At 35.3% G+C, this 20,936-nt stretch overlaps 1 protein-coding gene across 1 annotated transcript in view; it reads left to right on the forward strand.

Annotated features, from left to right (window-relative positions):
- Nucleotides 1–1,883: 1,883 nt before the first annotated feature.
- The window catches only part of Ubqn (ubiquilin), a 249,211-nt gene continuing 230,158 nt past the window's right edge, over nucleotides 1,884–20,936 (forward strand). The window contains exon 1 of the mRNA XM_090403922.1: nucleotides 1,884–2,072. Coding sequence (XP_090260048.1) covers nucleotides 1,968–2,072 — 105 coding nt within the window. The 5' untranslated portion in view covers nucleotides 1,884–1,967. The remainder of the gene's footprint in view (nucleotides 2,073–20,936) is intronic.

Below are 20,936 nucleotides of genomic sequence, written 5' to 3' on the forward strand. Positions count from 1 at the left end.
ATTAAGTTTGTATGGTATTTTGGATGCGTGTTTCTTGTTCATAGTATGTCCTTAGAGCTCTTTTCAGGCTATTGTAGTTTGTAAGGTTTCTGTATTCAAAAGGTAATTTGTTTATCATGTCTGGGATGTAGAAGTTTTGCGTGGCCTTTCCGTAGCGATTATTGTATTTATATGTGATATAAATAGTAGTCTGATATACATTGATTACGTATGATACATTACTTACATTTGTTTACATATGATACATCACTTACATTTGTTTACATATGATACATTACTTACATTTGTTTACATATGATATTTACATTACATACATTTGTTTACATATAATACATACATTACATACAGTACATAATAATAATAATAATAATAATAATAATAATAATAATAATAATAATAATAATAATTATTATTATTATTATTATTATTATTATTATTTTAACGGTGTCTCCATGGAGTCAAAAGACTCATCGCGGGAGACCCGACATTGACACACTGACCATTATTTACACAATACCTGTCATACCTCTCCTTAAATTCATTCACAGTTGAAGCATTCACAACCAGTTCTGGCAAAGCATTCCACCCATTCACAACCCTCCAAGTAAAAAATCTAGTCCAAACACCCTTGTTAACCACACTCTTACACAATCTCCAGGGATGGCCCCTCGTTCTCTCACATCCTGCATTGGTCTTAAGAATCTCTTCCCAATTTTGCATCATCAGCAAACAAGTGGATATTTCCATTCAAGGTATTTCCAATATCATTGATGTACAAATTAAACAATAGAGGACCAAGAACTAAGCCCTGAGGTACACCACTAGTCACTTGCCTTTTCCTGGACTCAGCTCCTCTGTAAACCACTCTTTGATATCTGTCCGCTAGCCATCCTTTAATCCAAATCACCATCTTCGGATAATAATAATAATAATTATTATTATTTTTATTTTTATTATTTTATCGCGTGATTCCAAATTAACTGATTTGTAAGTGTGGTATACTCAAAAAACACTTAAATTAGGCTTATTAGCTAAGCACATTAGACCTCTGGAAATGTCCTTTGCATCCATGACTAGTTCACTAGGATAAAGACCCTTCTCAAGTGCGAATTTCGTTTCGTGGCTAGAGAAGCTTTTTCTTGGCCGTTTTTTCATCTGATTCCTGAGTTAGCCGATCTTTGGAACAAAAAATGGGGTTATTCTTGATAAGTCGGGTTTTTAACGCGACATTGGAATAAAATCAACCATTGGACTCACACTATTTCAGACAATAATATTTAGTGCTGGAGACCACTATATGGTTGCAGTTATCTGCCATACTCCTCTTCCAGAATGAATATGTACATCATTGCTAGCCTTGTGCCAGCTTCGGTGATTTGGTAGGAAGGATACGGTCCCCTCAGTCTTCAAAAGGTAGTTAGTACTTAACGTACTCGCTGTTAAGCACTAACCGAAACGCTTACAACCTTTATTTCTCAAAAAAGAAATAAAGATCTTAAAGGTTTTATAAAACCACTCCTCTACTGATGAGATTAATAGGAAATTTTTCAGTACTTTAGTAGTGTAAGAACTATGTGTAATCCCTAGAAATTTGCCGAGAGTTAAGTTAGGATGGATGAACTAACTTTGTTTTTTAGGCGAGTTGTGAATAATTGGAATCGGCTACCAGAGTCTGTGTTAACAATTTTGTAGGTGAATGAGTTCAAATCAAAGTATGACAGGTATTCTGCGAATGATGGATGCTATTTTGTGAAATATTAGTGGGTCTCCCTCGATGAGTCTTCGGGTTCCATGACGGTGCCCATAGAATAATAATAAATAATAAGAAAATCAAGAAGAAAGGTGTGCTTTTCTTTCCTTCGCGGGAAAAATGAGTCTTATAAGATGGCGCTGTAATAAACGTTGAGCAACAGAAACCTGGAAGCGGAAACTATCGTTGATATTGAAACGCGAGAGTTGTTACTATCATGGCTGAGGATCAGGCTACTACAGAAACAAAAATTAATCTAATTATAAAAACCGCGAAAGAAAAACATAACGTTGAAATAAAAGAGGACGCAACGATAAAAGAAGTAAGTGTATACATATATATCAACATTATCAAAATTTTTAAGAAAGACTGTCGATGATCAGTTTTTTCCGGTATTAGTGGCAGGTTTAATACACTCGTGTCATCACCATTACATCAGGTATTTTCTTCATTTCATATTGATTGGTTGAGTGTGTTAGCAGATAACATCTCCTTTCGACAAATTCACGCGCTCATGTGTATTTGTAAGAGAGAGTGAGTATCTCTTGCACATATTTTGGAGATATGTGTTTACACGCATATTTGCAAATTTATGTCTGCGTATACATATGTGTGTGTGTGTGTATATATATATATATGTATATATATATATATATATATATATACATATACATACATATATATATACACATACATATACATACATATATATATACACATACACACACTTGTCTACATGAATACAGAAATTACATGGAAGATTACATGGAATTACATGGCTATTACATGGAAGAATTTTAGATTTGCTTCGAATATCTTATAAATTAATGGTAGAGTTATTTTGTATGTTATTATTATTATATAAAATTTCTACAGTCATTTTATGACTTATAATTGAAATATTTTGTACAAATCAGTGAGAATGGACAATATTACTGTACAATTCTCCTAGAGTGGAAGACTCATTAAGAAGAAGTGTTCATATTAAATATAATAGTACTGCATCAGATATCACAAGAGCAAAGTCTTATTATGAACACTGCACTTTGCATATAACATATCTGTCATAATGATTGTTAAATACTCTTAGCATTCACAACTTATTCAGGCTTTGAATTCCACTTTCTTGCACACTCTTGCAAACCTCCATAATTAGCTTTAACCAGCCAATCTGCACACAAAATATATGCTTCACATCCATATTATTTGTGTAACATCCAAAGGTTACACAAATTTCAGTAGATGCTACACATCCATGTAATTATGGACATACACAGCCCTTACCAGAAGAGGAAAAGATTCCCTGGGCCTCGGATTTTTAAGGGCCCAGGCATAAGTTTTTTTTTGCCTTTTTTTTCTTTCAGAGGCCCTGGTAAGTTCTTTTCCCTAGTCCCAGCATTACCTGACAATGCCTCTGTATATATACATATCAAGGCTTGCACAGAAGTTAATGGAATGAAACATAGATTTAATTGTTCCAATATCTCTTCTGTCACAGACACTTCGGCTAGGATACAATATGAAAATTGTCTGACACACAAAACAATTACTTGAATATGTTAGACTAGAAGCTTAAAGTCCTGGGAGGATTGGGGGAACTCTATATTGATGGTAGCGACTAGCCCTGGCTGTTGGTAGGAGACCTGAGAATTAATGTTTTTCACAAATTTAATGAAGTTTAATTTAACTATATTAATTTAGATAAGTTTTTTTTTAATCTGCTTCAAGTTTGTATTTGTTGCAGTGAAGTGAAGTGAAATTCAAAGTAGTTTTTTCACAAGGCAGATGTTGACAGATCCAGTTTGTCCATACTATGACAAAGTTGCAAGAACAAGGAAACATTTCTCATAATACAATTTAATGGAATAACTACAGCACAAAGAGAAATAATTAAACAGCAAGTTTAATTAAAATTGCTGTTAAAATTATAATTAAATGGGTTTAATTAAACCTGCTGTTTAGTTATTTCTCTTTGTGGTGTAGTCATCCTCATAATCATCAAATTCCTGACATATACTACCCTCAAGGGGTGTACAGGATATGGTAGCGCTATATAAAAAATTTACATCATTACTAACTTCCTATCTACAATTTTCCTCCAAATCAGTCTGTTACCTGTCAAGACTCCAACATTATCAGATCTTATATTTCTGTCTTCTAAGGCACTTTTTACTCTATCAATCCACCTATATATTGGTCTTCCTCTGGATCTTTTTCCTGCCAACCTAGCATAGAACACTTGTTTTGCTAATCTTTCCTCTCCTATTCTGTTTAAGTGACTATACCACCTGAGATTAGCTCTGCTAACGCATTCCTGGATGCTGACAATGTCAAGTTCTTTCCTAATATCCTCGTTTTTAATATGATATTGCCATTGATGCTATCTGTTCATGCCCCTCATCTTTCTCAGGACTCATATCTGCTGTCTCTAGTCTTTGGTCAAGTGTTTTACTTCTGACCCAGCTCTCAGATCCATAAGTTAAAATAGGTTTGAACACTGCATTGTATATAGCTAATTTAGTGTTTTGACTAATTTCCATATATTCCATATAAATTTATTCAATTGACTTCCTACCATGCCAGCTTTGTTGATTCTGATGTCTATTTCCATATTTACATTTTCTATTTCCATAATCACTATCTTTACTAAAAATTGTGCCTAAGTAGCTGAAATGTTTTACTTGTTCTATAGGTTCTCTATTCACAATACAGTTGGTAGAGAGGATCCAGAGGCGAGTGACTAAGATGATAGTGGGTCTATGGAATGAACCATACGAGAACAGGTTGAAGATTTGTGGGTTACAGAAATTAGTTGATAGGCAGAAAAGGGGAGATATGATTGAGACATTCAAATTGCTAAAGGGTTTCTATAGGATAAATTCAGAGGATATTTTTAAGATCAGGACTGGTGGTGGGAGAACTAGGGGACATCTATGGAAGCTGGGCAAGAGTGTGGTTAGCAGGGGTGTTAGAGCTGGGTTCTTTACTTTTAGAGTGGTAAATGAGTGGAATAAGCTGCCAGAGTCTGTTGTGGGTGCTATGACTGTGAGTGAGTTCAAGGCAAGGTATGATAGATACTGTGAGAATATCGTATAGTTGTGTGGATATGATGTTTAGGGCCTCCCTCGATGAGACTAAGGACTCCCTGGAGTCGCCCGTAATAATAATAATTTAGTCAGCAAATCTTGCAGACTTGTAGTGGATTTATTTACAAGTATAACATCATCCGCATAAAGCAAAGAGCTGAGATTAACATCTCCAATTTTGATATCAGGTTTATTACCACTTTTCTTCATAATGTGATCCATATAGATAATGAATAACAGAGGGGATAATGTACATCCTTGTCTGACACCAGATTTAGTATTAATTTACTCTTCTGTACTTCAATTCTAACTGCTGACTTACAACTCAAATAAAGTTGACATTATATCATGTATTGCTTGATATAATGTCCCATTCACACCATATAACTGTAGCGTTTTGAATAGCTTCCCTCTTGGCAACTTGTCATATGCCTTTTCCAGATCTACAAAACTTAAATACAGATCTTTGTTATATTCCCATGATTTCTCAACTATTTGTCGTAAAGTGAAAATCTGATCCTGACAGCTTCTATTTGGCCTGAATCCAGCTTGTTCTTCACCAAGCTTTCCTTCCACAATTCTTCTCAACCGTTTCTCAAATATACTTGCATAGGTCTTGCCAGGAACACTTAGTAGGGAAATACATCTGTAATTCTCATATTCAGTTTTATTTCCCTTTTTATATATGGGTACTATGAGAGCTCTGCTTTAATCATCCGGAATTCGTCCCTCTGTCCAGGCTTTCTGAACTGTGCATTGCAGCCACTTTATATCTTCATATTTGAGCATTTCTGGTCAAATATCATCTACTCCTGCAGCCTTTCCACATTTCAGGCTTTTGATGTCTTTTTCTACTTCAAGTATGGATATGTATTCCTGACTGCATGCCTGTTGAGTGTTTTTTACCACTGTGCTGTCATCGCTGCTTGTTTCATTTAGCAATTTTTCGAAGTAATTACTCCATACTTCAAGGATATCTTTTTCTTCCATTTTCATGTCACCTTTATCATTTCTAATTCATTTTACAGCACTCTTTCCTCCATTTCTGAGCTTCTTCAACAACCTCCAGAATATCTTGCCACCTTCTTGATATTTATTTTCTATATTCTTGCCAAAGTCCTCCCATGACTTTTGTTTAGCTAGTTTTACACACTGTTTAGCTTTCTTACATTTGTCTCTGTAGTCTGTAAGAGTAAAAGCTGACTTATTTGCCAGGAACTTTTGATATGCTTTCTTCTTTTCCTTCACTGCCTCTTTAACTTCCTGTGTCCACCAGGGAGTTTTGATTTTTTTATCCTTGCACACAACCTCACCACATGCCTCTCTGGCAGAATCAATCAATGTTTTCTTCAAGCCTTGCCACTGAATCTCCAAGGTTTGATTCCCGTTCTCAAATGTTTTCATTTTTTCTTCAATAATCTTTGTGTATTTTAGTGTATAGTTCACATTTGAGAGCTGCTCAACTTTTATTCGCTTTAAACCTATATGTTCTTCTTTTCAATATGAAATTCAATTTTATTCTGCTCAAGACTAAATGGTGATCACTTCCAATTTCAAATCCTCTGTACATTTTGGTGTCCTGCACCAGGGAGAAAACATCACTATCAACAATAACATAGTCAATGAGACTTTTCTTATTCCTTGCCTCTTTTCTCCTTGTGAATTTGTGCACATTTTTATGTTGGAATATTGTGTTAGTAATAACAAATCCAACAGGTATTTGCCATTATTATTAGCTCTGTTCTTTTCTCCAAATTTTCCCAAAATAGTTTTGTATGTCTGACAATCATTTCCTACTCTGCTATTTAGATCTCCAACAAGGACCAACCTTTTCTTTTTCATTGTGTCAGTTGCTTTCTCTATAGCCTCAAAAAAATTCCTCCATTTCTATCTTAGTAGAACCTTTTGTGGGATCATAGGCATAAATAAATCTCATTGTCCAGTTCCCCATTCTCATATTTGCTCACATCACTCGACTTGAGACTGCAGTTTGAGACTGCAATTTCCTTTTTCTGTAGCACTGAATGCTGGGGTGCTGGCTGTTAAAGTGAGAAAGAAAGAATGCCATTGGGAATATGTGTGATTAGAAAATCTTGAAAAGCAGGCTTTTGTTATTTCCTTTTTCTGTAGCACTGAATGCTGGGGTGCTGGCTGTTAAGTTGGATAAGGGAAGAGTGTAAGGTGTATCAGCCATTTGACCAAATAGAGAGCACACACATTATTTTTATTTCGTGACACCTCCAAGTTGTCCAAAAACTCATTAAGGAAGGGCAGCTACTCTACAACTCTCCGTCTCCACTACTCAGTCTACCAACCAGCGAACCACATCATCTACACCAAGGCCATCTACTGCCCACTACCACCACTAGTATTTTCACAGGCAACCACAAACATCCATGCCCAGGACTAGATTATAACCTGCAGCCTTTTTGGCTGCAGAGCAGATACGCTAACCACTCGGGCAACCAGGCTGGCATCATCATTGTATCTTAACTAGATGGAAGATTTGAGAATGGCTATATCATGAACATGGTTTTCATAATGTTCCGTATAGAAATTGGCTAGAGGAGAAGAGCATTTATGGTTGTACCCTAATGTTTATGTACCCTTATATTTATATATGGTATACTCTTGAGGAAAGTACCTGTTATGGATGACAAAATTTATAGAGATCAGTGATGTCAGAAGTGAAGTGGGAAACATCTTTAAGTAAAGATAAAGTGTCAGAAAACAGGGATATTGGTAGATTGCCCTCCCTCGATGATTCTTTGGAATCCTTGGAGGTGTCAAGTAATAATAATAATAATAATAAAGAAGTAACATCAAAGCTAACCATGATATCAGTGGTATTTAAAACTTAATTATGGATTAAAGCAGACATGTCAAACATGTGGCCTGTAGGCCGCATAAGGCCCACTGACAAGTAACACGAGGCCCACCAAACTTTGTAACCAATATCGTTATTTAATTTTTGACAAATTTAAATAAACATATTTAAAAAAATTAACATTTCCACTTAAGATTATTTTATACTCCAAACTACTCTGCAATTTCTAAAGGAAATAATGTTCTATTTGTCATTTCAAAAAATCTTGTTACACCACTGCATAAATATTGAATTTCACCGAATTTTAACGAGCAAGTCTACGTACGTGGCTACATCTGCTGAGCACAGCAATTGGAGGCTAGCTGCTAGCAATTTTCAAGTCGTAAGAAAATGTAGTGTTTTCTTTATAATTAATAAAGAATTTATAAAAAAAATAATGTCGAAACCTTCAACCAGTATGAGTAAAAAAGGATTAATTGAAGAAGAACATCGTAGTTTTCAAGAAAAATGGGAGTTACAAGATTTTTGTCTTCGAGGAAAAAAAAAAATTTATGCCTGATATGTAGAAACTCTATTGCAGTTTGCAAAGAATATAATATTAAAAGGCATTACGATACAAATCATAAAGAAAACTATGACAAATATGTTGCAAGACTTCTTGAAGATAAATTGTCAGAATTGAAGTTGACACTTCAAAATCAACAAAATGTATTTATCAAACCTATTATTATTATTATTATTGTTCCGGGAAACTCCAAGGAGTCGACAGACTCATCGAGGGAGGCCCTAACATCATGTCAAGAACAACTATTCAACATTCACACAGTATCTATCATACCTTGCCTTGAACTCATTCACGGTCGTAACACCCACAACAGACTCTGGAAGCTTATTCCACTCATTTACCACTCTCCAAGTAAAGAACCTAGCTCTAACACCCTTGTCAACCACGCTCTTGCCCAGCTTCCATGCATGGCCCCTAGTCCTCCCACCACCAGTCATATTTTCAAAAATATCTTCTGGATCAATCTTATAAAAACCCTTCAGTAATTTGAATGTCTCAATCATATCACCCCTCCTTCGCCTATCGTCCAATTTCTGCAACCCACAAATCTTCAACCTATTCTCATAAGGTTCATTCCACAGACCTGCTATCATCTTGGTCACTCGTCTCTGGACCCTCTCCACTTCCTCCCCATCACGAAGAAACCCTGGTGCCCTTAGCTGGGCACAGAAGTCCAGATGGGATCTTATCAAGGCTCGATACAGAGGAACAACAACTTGTTCGTCTCTGCATGTTAAAGTATTTTTCAGAAGCCAAGTGATTTGGTGAGCTGTTTTAGTTACTTTTGCAATGTGCCCCCTAAACTTCAACTCCCTATCCACCAACACTCCCAAATCCCTGGCCTATTGAAGATAATAGAGCTACAATAAAAACCAGTTATTTGTCATCACATTTAATTGCAAGCAAGTCAAAACCATTCACTGAAGGGGAATTTATTCGCAAATGTATTATTAAAGCAGTTGAAGTGTTGTGTCCTGATCAGTTAAAGAAATTTAAAACTATATGCTTATCTCGAAATACCATTGCTAGCAGAATTGATGATATATCCAGGAACTTAAGGAATCAACTAAAATCAATAATTCCAACATTTGAGACCTATTCCCTTGTAATTGATGAAAGTACAGATGTATGGGATATTGCTGAGCTGGCTGTTTTTATTTGTGGGTGCGATATGAACTTAAAAGTAAGTGAAGAACTTCTAGAAATTATTCCTATGCACGATACAACCACTGGAGTTGATATTTTTGACTCCCTTATGGAAGTTTTGAATGAAATACAATTTACCGTTAAAAAAGCTAGTTTGTCTTGCAACTGATGGTGCTCCTGCCATGACTGGTGTTGTTAAAGGAGTTGTTACAAATTTAAAAGAAAAATGCAAAGAACAAGGTAATAATTTTCAACATTTTCATTGCATTATTCATCAGCAAACACTCTGCTCCAAAGTTTTAAATATTGGACATGTCCTAAAAAAAATCAGTAAAATTGTAAATTATATTCGTGCACGTGGGCTTAATCATCGTCAGTTTAGTAACTTTCTAGAAGATATAGAAAGTGAATATAGCGATCTACCTTGTTATACAGAAATTAGATGTTTTTCAATCATAAAGTTTTAAAGTGATTCTTCAAATTTCTGGACGAAATTACCATTTTTTTAGAATCGAAAAATTATGAATGTGAAATATTAAAAAATTATCAATGGATAAAGGACTTGGCTTTTTCAGTTGACATTACAAGTCACCTTAGTCAACTTAATCTTAAGCTACAAGGCAAACATCAAGTAGTTACCATGTTATTTGACAATATTAACATTTTCAAACAGAAATTATTACTTTGACAAAAACAAATTCAAAAAGAAAAAAAATTCCATTTTGAATGTTGTCAATCATTCTTACAAAAATCACCAAAATTGAAATTTTCATAATATGCCAATCAAATGAAGTTATTAAAAAATGAATTCGCAAGAAGATTTTTAGATTTCAAGAAATATGAAAATCAGTTTCGCCTATTTACTTCTCCTCTATCGACTTATGTTGAAACTATTGATGCCAATTTACAGTTGGAATTAATTGAAATTCAGTGTGATTTCGTTTTGAAACAAAAATATATTGATGTTTATTATTATTATTATTATTCGTAACACCTCCAAGGAGTCCGAAGACTCATCGTGGGAAGACACCTATTATACAACTCTCCGTCTCCGCCACTACACCGAACCTCTACTACCAATCATCTACATCAGCGCCATCTACTGCCCACCACCACCATAGCTAGTATTTTTTGTCTGTAAATTGCGTGTGTTTTGAATGGCCAATTTATCTGTATGCTGGATGAAAAACCCGAGTTTCCGGGAGGAAAAACCCTGCTGCCTCCTATGAGATCGGCTAACTCACCTTTGATTGAAAAAGTCCATATAAAGATTCCTCCTGTCATGACGAGAATCGAACTTAGGCCTTTTCCAATCAAATGGCACAACGTACCATCGTTCTTCCAATTGCGCTACAGAGGCGCTTAATGTTGGAATTCCAAAGTTCTATAATTATATTTATCAGTCGATCGATACCCCAATGTGTCATGTGCATTTAGGCGTATTTTATCTATGTTCAGTAGCACATATTTATGCGAACAACTATTTTCAACTTTAAAGAATAATAAAACTGGAAAGATCAAGATTAACAGACCAGCATGTGCAATCAATATTGAAAATAACACTACAGCTCAACAAATTCAACCAAATTTTGAAGATTTCGTTAATGAAAAACGTGAAGTTTCTTCAAAAAAATGATATGTATACTGTAATTTTATTTAAATACTAGGGAGCTCTCCCCCTCCCCCGGTGCCTACGGTGCCCAACCCCCCGAGTTCCGGGCTGGTAGGCTGGTTCTTTATGAACCTTACCTTAATTATTCAAAATCACAAAATGAATATAAAATATTTACTATATAATCAGTCATGACATACACTTTATGCTAATTTCAGTAATGAAACTAACACGTACTGTTCTAATGGTCGACAATGAGTTTGATTGTTGTAATCCTGAAACGATATATCATATATATTTTTAAACAAAATAAATTGTTGTCTCATGAAAGCAAACACATTGTTGAACGTTTCAAAACAATGAAGACATGACATAAAAACGTTTCAAATTTCAGCTTATCTTTTTATATTATATAGAGATGTAAACTTTATATTTTATATGTATTTTTGTAACACGGTTGTATTTTGTACTTATATACTCTAATGTTAATATTAAAAAATCTGTTTCCTCTTATTTTGAGATTTTTTTTTTCCTGTTGCGGCCTGCGGCTTGATGTATAATTCTTAATTTGGCCCTTGGAGATAAACCAGTTTGACATGCCTGGATTAAAGATTTGTAGGGGATAGAATTTTTTTTCATATAAAAGATGAAGTCTGATCAGCAAGGAGAGTAAAGATTTATTTAATTGTTTGGCTAGTTTAAAGAAGGAGAACCACTAGCGATGGGACAAAGAATGCAATGGCAAAAAGATTAACAAAATAGTTGTTCCTACCATAAGTTCACATTTCTCTCAACATACATATTATAGCTAGGGCACATTAGAAAAAAATATCCAGAACTTTAAAGAAATCTCTGCATTGCTTTCAAACCTTATATGAAACTGGCTACCTTTATCTGCTCCCCCTAAGGATCCACTCCCTCTCTTTTCTGTGCTAACTGTTTACATGTAAAACTCGATGTAGCTTGGAAATGCCAAAGCGCTTTACATCGATTTTTACAGAGGTCAAGTCTCATGAGATTGTTACAAAAATAAACTTGTTTGTCTCTATATATTTTATGCTAAATATTAATGTAAATAACCCTATGGGAATTGACTGTACTTACTGCTTTAACAAAAATTTTAGAATGTAAAAAACAAAGGCAATGCTTTGCACTGGAACTTTGTATAATAGCTATGTATAAGGGCACAAGAAAGTTGTTTGCAAGCTCTGCGTATAAACACCTTCAAAGTTAGTGCCAAAGAGATTGGCAACGTTCAGACAAGTTTCTGCTGCCCGACAAGATAGGATTAAAGGAGTGCAGGGAGGAGAAGAAAGAACGGGTCAGTCTTAACAGAAGATCAAGGAGTCGTGCCGAATTCTTCGGGGGTTACAACCCTTCATGCAAGGTCCCGGAGAATGTGAAATAAAAAGGGACTGAGCCGAACATCAGGGTCAACAGTTTAAGGCAAAAATATCGGCAGTTAGAAGTAGAAGTTCCAGAAGTAGGATCCAGACGACCGGACATTACTGTGAACCCACGCCAGAGGAGAAGAATGGGAATGACGAGAGAACAGCCGATGTAAATATCCGAGGCAGTGTCGGTCGGATGTCCTTCTGCCGCGGGAGGTCAATCGAAGCCAAAAGCATCAGAGCGATCTTCAAGCCCTTATGCTGAAACCTCTTGCCTGAGCTTTTCAAGTACCGGAAAATTGCAGTCCAAAACCCGCAATATCCCGACGAAACGCCCCCTGAAGCGAGACTCTCCAGACGGAAGCCTAATGCTCGAGTTGAAAGGAAAAGCATAGGGACTTTAGTGCAGGACCTTTGGATGAGTGTGCGACACAGAGCCTCTGTAAGTTTGTTCCATCTTTTGTTGTACATTCCTTTTGTAATCTAGGAAATACGTTATAGATGGTCTGATAAGAAATAGTAATAAGAAGTATCTATAAGAGAATCCTCCGATTTGTTATTAATTGGAATATAATTTGTGAGATAACTTGGCATAGCTAGCTAACCTCTTTGTGAGTAAATTAGTTTCACTAATTTGATTTAATAAGCAGAGAAGTAATTGAGTAAATATATTGTATAGCCATTTAGTATTGAAAAGGGAAAGTTTGTTTCTTTATGCTAAAAGTCTAACAGATAGGTAGAGAGAGTAACCTCCCTATCATTTAATTAATGTACTTTGTTATTAATGTAAATAAATGTGTTTTAATTATATGTCAGTAGAGTGCCCCCTGATCTTTTATTTTACAATGTACTGTTCCTAAATAAACTCGGATCTGTGAGTGGGAAACAACTAAGGCATTAAAAGTGTAGTTTAAGTACTTAAGAACCATGACTGTTTATGTAAACTTTATTGAAGAATTTATGCTAGTGAGAGAGAGAGAGAGAGAGAGAGAGAGAGAGAGATCTACCGGACGTTTTACTGAGTCTTATGCCGATATAGAAATACTGGTGGCACAGTGTTAACAAATAAATTTTCCAGTGTTCATAGGCATACGACTAGTAAATACAAAAGGTGGATAAACATAGTATGCAACAGAATAAGTAAGAAAGGTTACAAACGCAAAAGCAAGCTCACTGCTAATAAAGAAGATATTACAATAGCACGGTAACCAAACAGGCTTACAATAAGGTGCAAATAACGTTGATCGTTACAATGTAGGCAAATAACAGCCTTTGTTACATGAGACATATATTATTACATACAAGGTTTCTTCTTCTTGCAGCTTGTCATATTATTGACAAACTGGGAGATCTGCCATGAAGAACATAAGAAATACAACTTCTGCTATGCCTATTGTATGTCATTGTCTACTGACCATGCCTTGGATACTTTGTGTACAGTAAAATGAAACAAATTACTCTGTTTTACTGCAACAAATACAGCCTTGAAAGATGTGTTTGTGATATGTTGATATATATGTATTTTTTTTTAATGTTGTGCCCATACACAAGAGGTTGGTTGATCAACCTATAGTACATTAGTACCGTGTATGGGTAGTGGGTTGGGAGAGGAGAAACTGTTTGCATTTGATTTAAATGACTGTAAATTGTATTCCTTGGGAAACATAACAGGGGAGAGACTGTTCCATAGTGTAGCAGTTGCAGGAATGAAAGAGGAGGCAAAGAAACTTGTTCTGTTTGTTTCTAGTTGTACTGTGAAGGGATATTGAGCAGCTGCATGTGTTCCAACAAGCTTAGTACTGAGTGGAAGAATTATTGATATTATTTCAGATGAGCATTTCCTATGGAAATATTTGTAGAATATACGTATTGCAGAAACCAAATGTCTGTGTGAAAGTGGGGGGGGGGGGAGAGTTGGTGAGATGGGTCATTAATAAGTTTAATTGCTCTCTATCGTCAAGCATTTTGAGGGTGCTTTTAGAGGCCCCACTCCCATATGTGGGAGCAGTATTCTATAGCTGGGCGGATTTATGATTTGTATAATGTTAACAGCTTTTCAGGAGTGAAGTAACTTCTTGAGCAAAAGAGAAATCCTAGTTTTTTTTTGAAGCTGAGGATGCAATGGTGTGATGTGTTTATGCTAGGAGAGGTTCGATGTGAGGGTAATTTCAAGAAGAGAGATCTCAAACTGTCTGGAAATTTGGGCATCATCAAAAATGGGAAAAAAATGGTTCTTTTTTATGAGAAATAGGACAGAACTGGGTTTTATTAGTATTGAAATTTATGAGGTTATCCGAACCCATTGTAGGATGGCTTGGAGATCGGAATTGAGGGTGGTGGTTGATGTTCTGTAGAGATGAGTTGTGTAGGGTAAGGTTTATCAAATGAAAGCGAGGAGTGTAATGTGTTGTCGTCTGCAAAACTGTGTATTGGGTTGGAGGTCAACTGAAGTAGGTCATTGATATATAGCAGGAAGAGGGTTGGTGAGAGGACAGAACCTTATGGAACCCCAACATTAATTGAATGGTGAGAGGATGATATGGTTGTGTTAAATTTCCCAAGATTTGGGAAACATTAATTCTTAGACCTACATCCTAGCAGCCAATCCTAGTCACTAGCACCCATACAGGTGCTTTTGACTTTGTAGGAATTTGACCATCCTTTATAGGAATTTAAACTTTTAGTCTTTCACTGATTGTTTTTCTCCATCCTTGGCTTGTTGTTTGTGTTATTGCAGTTTTTATATTGTACCCTAGAAGATATATCAGTGACAGTGGTGAAATATTGGAACTATTAAACCTTTGTTTAATTATTTCTCTGAGCCTTATTCATTCTATTATATCTAATTAGGAGCTTGATTTCTGAAGTCATTTTTGATTTCAGCAATGTCAACTGCATTTGCACCTTCTCTAGAGTCACCTCATCATTTCCAACTCCTGGTGGCTAGCCAGATTGCAGAATAATATATGCTAGGATCTTCAGTTATATACCCACATTTCTAACTTATCCCGACCTTCCTGAATATTTACATTGCACTGATTTTCTCATTTAATTTACTTTGTTTAAATTACTGTAAGAGACTAAAAAAGTCTCTTACAGTAATTTAGTTTTATATTTTTAAAGAATAGAGATTTATTTTAAAATGAAAAATTCCTCCATCCTTATTATTCATGGCACCTCCAACGACTCGTCACATAAGGGCATTCAAACTACATAAACACAATCTACATATTGCACAATTCACTATCAATTCTATGCCATTCTGCTAAAGGTATTTTTACTAATTGCTTTTCTCTGCCAGTTTGCCTGTATGTAGGATGAAAAATCTGAGTTTTTGGAAGAAAAATCTTGCCGCCTCTGTATGAATAAGTTAACTCACCTTCACCTGTAAACCCTAATCGTAGGGTTCATTGTCCCATCAATTTACCAACTGTGCTTTGGAGGTGTTTCTATTCCCCAAAGAGAGATGGCAACACTCTAGCCCAAAATTATGGAAGTCACTTGGTAGCTGGTCTTCGCTTGTGTCACTTGTTGAAAGGTTAGTGCAGTCCTTTCAAGCAAAAACAGACAAAAGTGCATGAGAATTATGAGATAATGGCAGTTAAATGCTACTATCTTGTAATCCTAACCTGGTATTATTATTATGTGTTTCTGTGGTTAACTTTTTTTGAAGTTGTTGGGTTAAAAAAGAAAACCATTTCATATCTTTTCATAGTATCACAATACACAAAACAATAAATCATAAGAAGATGTTTATTAAGTTGCTTATATTTTGCTGGATTTCAAACCAACCTCTTTAGAGCACCACTTGTTAGAATACATGTGGCAATGAGTAGAGGGAACAGTTTAAATTGTGATGAACAAAGGACCTAAAGTCCTAATTTGGCACCTTCTAATGCTGTATAGTAGAAGTGTTTACAGTTGTTAAGTTGAAATTGATCTTAAGATGTGACTATCTCTCAGATTTTTGGGATATTAACATGGCCATACTTGAAGTCAGGAGAGTGTACTTCATAGCAATTGTTGGTTCTAAAAATAGTCTCTGTGACCTGTAGTTATTTCTATATAACACATTAGCTTTCTTCCATCTAGTCCTGTGGGAAGGAGTGTCCAAAGTATGGTCTGTAGTTCTGACTTGCCATAACTGATGGTAGCAGGGAATGGGAAACTGAAACAAAAATAATGATTCAAATTTTGATTCAAGTTCAACGATTTTGAAAATATCAATTTTGGTTTCGATTTCAGTTTTATCTCTTCTTATAAAAGTTTTTTTTATTTTATTGTTTAAATCAATTTCATTATATGCATATTGGTTTCGATTCTAATTTTTCAGATTTCTATAATTTTTATTTATATATTATTTGATGTCTATTATGAATTGATTCTGCATTCCTATTTTAAAAATCCAACCAGACATGACTTGTATATGACTGATATTACATCTTTAAGCTTTTTCATTGTATGCTTCAGCTAACTCTTTTGCATTATTCCACCAAAAGCTCAGAATCCACCTCATTGCATTAATGTGGGAAATGCAGCATTAAATTCCACTCTTTGATGGCTTGAAATAGGATCCCTTGAGAATCAGTGACTAATCTTACTGGCGTGTATGTGTGTGTGGGGGGGGGGGATAGTTTTCTTGTGTTCTTAATTGTATTATTATTTCTCTATTTTGGTTTCATCTGATAATTTTTATTGATTTAAATTTTGATTTGAATTTTTTTAAATTTTTATTTAGGCTTTTCAAAAAATATTAGTTCAAGAAATGATTTTCTTGAACTGATTTTTTTTTTCTTCTTCTTCTTATGGAGCTTCTCTTTAGGGAACTCCATAAGGGGAAAAAAGCTAGCCTGTCCAGTTCTGTAATTAAATCTAAGCAGCTACATGAACCACAGATTCAGAATACTACCAATGCATAGTCGTTAGTTGTTTTTTCCTGATTAAGTCTACGAAAAATATCTATTTGATCACTTTATCAATTCAGATTCAGTTTGGTTTCCCATCCATGGTTGGTAGCGAATGTATTTCTTCTGTTCTATAAGGCAGATAGTGACAGATCTTGTATGTCCATAATAAGCCATGTTACAATCAATAATGAAGTTAGTAATGATGTAAACTTTTCATGTAGTACTATCATATCCTGTACACCCCTTGAGGGTACATGGCAGGAATTTGATGATGATGACAATCAAAAATGTACTTCATACATCCTGAATGTGATAGAGGATGGAGTTTGCCCTTAAGTGAGCAGTTAGGTTTGTTAATTTGTAATATGGTTTGAATGTGGTGTGAATATTATATTTCTTTAGTACTTGAGCTATCTGTTCAGATGTAGCCTGGATATATGGGATAGGAATAGTGATGCCTTAATCTTATTTGGAGCAGGAGTGAAGGTAGTGGAAATTTAGTATTTTGTCTGTTTTAGCCATTGGGGAAAAAAAAAAAGGTGTATGCTTTATAGATGGGTGCATCACTAGAACAGATAGCCCTGCCTCTGTTAGTTAGTGTTCTTTGAGGATTCCTTACTATTTTGGATGGATAATGTGATTGATTATGTAGGTGGTATCTTGGTGTGTGTGTTGCCTTTCTGTAAAAGGCATAGTTTAAGAATGTGAACCATCTGAAAGACAAGCAACTAGTGTGTCAAGAACAGGTAGACAATTATTTGATTCTTTTTTGTAAATTGAAGCGTATTTTAGGGTGTTAGTTGTTTAGATGAGTTATGAAGTAATCCAAAGTGGGATCAAATAGACAATGTATTTGCGTATGGGACCAATGGCAAATACATTGTCTACATAGTGCAGTATGGTTTAAAAGTAGATGTGCAAATCACTTCTTTCTCAAAATGTTCCATGGCCAGCAAAGGTTGGTCGATTGGTAGAGCCTCTGCTACTAATGGTTCGCAAAAAAAGTTAAGCAAGTTTGAGCACGGTTAGTAGTTGGAAAGGGTATTCGTTCGATGCGGTTGACACACTCTCCTTTGATGAGTCTTTGGACTCCCTGGAGGTGTCATATAATAATAATAATGAGGAGGAGGGAATTCATTGCAATACCATTAATTTGTTTGTAGATTTTTTCTTGCTAACTAAAGTAACACGTGTACTACTTCTAATAATCCTCTTTGTACCTCATGGCTCATAAGGCCGAGATCTCTTCCAGATACCTCTGTTTTGTGCCACCAATTCAGCTTCTCTTCAGTTCTCCCAGCCAGCCATTATTATTCATTCTGTGAAATGAATGTAAAACTGCATGGGATTAAAAAAAATTAGAAATCAAAAGGAAGGATAAAATATGATAAGTCTAAATTAAAAATGTGTGAAATAAAGAAAAATTTTTCTGTTATGATAAAAAAATCAATTTCATATTTTAGAAAATGAGAAACGAGAAAGTAGGAATCCCAGAAAACAATTGAAAAGCAATGGGAAAATTTTAAAGTGATATATATATAATGAGGTTGCAAGAGACTTTTTGGGTGCTAAGAAGGGAAGAACAAAGATTGGTTATCATGCAAGACCTGGGAACTATGAGTTCCCAGGTCTTGCATGATAAACAAAGTAAAATTGATGTTTTATCAATAAAATTGATGAACAAAGCAAAATAAGATAAAATAAAGTAAAATTGATGCTTGAAAATGCTAAATCTCTGAGAGCTAATGAAAATGACTTCAGGAATTATAGAGAGAAAGATAAGTTAGTTAAATGATCTGTAAGAGCAGATAAAAGGAATTATTGGACAGTTTGACAGAAAAAGCATAAAGGGTTGCATCATTAGTACATGCTGGAAAACTGTATGAGATGACAAGGAAAATATGCTGTGAAGACAAGAGGCAAGTAAATGCTATAAGGGATAAGGATGGTTTGCTACTAACTGAAGAGGATAAGATTGTTAAAAGATGGAAAGAACACTTTCATGAGATTTTAAATGTAGAAAAACAGCATAACTGACATGATTAGAAGTTCAGTAACGGAGTAACCCCCTATAAGCATAGATTTAAATATCACATTAGAACCAATATCTAAAAATGAAATAATGAACATAACAGAGAAAATGAAAACTGGAAAGGCATGGTTGTATATCAATAGAAATGCTTAAAACAAGAGCCTGTGTAGCTCAGTGGATGTGGCTTTTGCACACCACAGTGCTTGGCCGCACGAAGCAAGACTTCATTTCAAGTCTGGTTGGCGACTAGAATAAATTTTTCTAAGCTTTTTTTGACCAGTTCCCAAGTTAGTCAATCTCTGGCACAGGCAAGATGATTTTTTCTCCCGTAAACTTGGGTATTTCGTCTCAAGAAAATCGTCTGTAGAACCCACACTATTTCGGATATTAAATATATTGTGTTAGGGACCAAGAGATGGCGGCACTTGTTGAGCCATTCTCTTCACTGCGTGCTGTTTAATTAGTGATAGCCTTGGGCCAGCTATCTCTGATTGGGTACCAGTGGAGATTGAACTGCCCACTCAGTCTCCAAAAATTAGATAGGGCTAAAACGGCCTCACCTACTCCCTATATGGGAATAAAAAGGCGTTAGCAGATTTTTTTTTTTTTTTTTTATGCTTAAGACAACTAAAGAAATTACTGCTGATAAACTGCAACTGATCTTTAACAGTTTGGCAGAGACTGAGAAGATACCTAAACAGGGGAAAGAAGCAGTGATAATTATAATCCTAAAGAAAGGAGGTCTCACTAGATGTAAAAATTGGAGAGGAATTAGTCTGCTGTCAGTACCTGGAAAAATTTTCTGTACAATAGCAACGAATAGGATTAAAAATGAAATAGAGAAGATATTAAAGCACAAGCAAGATGTTTTGATAACAAGTGGAATTACTGTGCATCACATTTTTACTTTAATGAACATCATTAAACAAAGCATAGAACTTAGAAGCTCATTATACCTAAATTTTATAGATTTCACTAAACATTTGACAGTATTGATAGAGAAACATTATGACAGATATGTGAAAATAATCAAAGAAATGTATAATAATTCAGGGCCACATTGCATGAGTTGTGATAGTGCCTTATCAGGATAATGGCAATGATGCAGAGGACCTTGACATACAGAAATAAAGAGGTTATGATGGCATTGTATAAGGCCTTGATCAGGCCTCATATGGATTGTGCACAGATTTGTTCACTGGGTTTTCATGGTAACAAGAATATGTTAGGAAAGGGTCTGGAGAAGATTCACAAAGGTGGTCAGTGGTCTTCGGAATGTGGAGTATGAGGACAGATTGAGAGAATGTTAATTGCAAAGCCTCATGAATAGGAGGAGGAAGGATATGATTAAGACATATGTTACCCAGGGATTGTTATCAGGTTGACATGGAAGAAATTTTTCATAGAATGGGAGATGGGGAGGAGATAGAACAAGAGGCTATCCCTGGAATCTGTATAAGGAGGGTGTGAGCATAGGAGTGAGGAGTAGGTTCTTTACATGGAGAGCGATTGGTGAGTGGAATGCATTGCTTGAGTTTTTGTGAATACAGACACATTGAATTATTTTAAGGTATGGTTGGATGAGCTTTGTGTGATAATGTGTACCTCCCATGATGAGTC

The sequence above is a fragment of the Typopeltis vanoorti genome, chromosome 14 (genome assembly GCF_054136105.1).
Source record: "Typopeltis vanoorti isolate ZY-2024b chromosome 14, IOZ_Tvanoo_1.0, whole genome shotgun sequence".
NCBI lineage: Eukaryota > Metazoa > Arthropoda > Arachnida > Uropygi > Thelyphonidae > Typopeltis > Typopeltis vanoorti.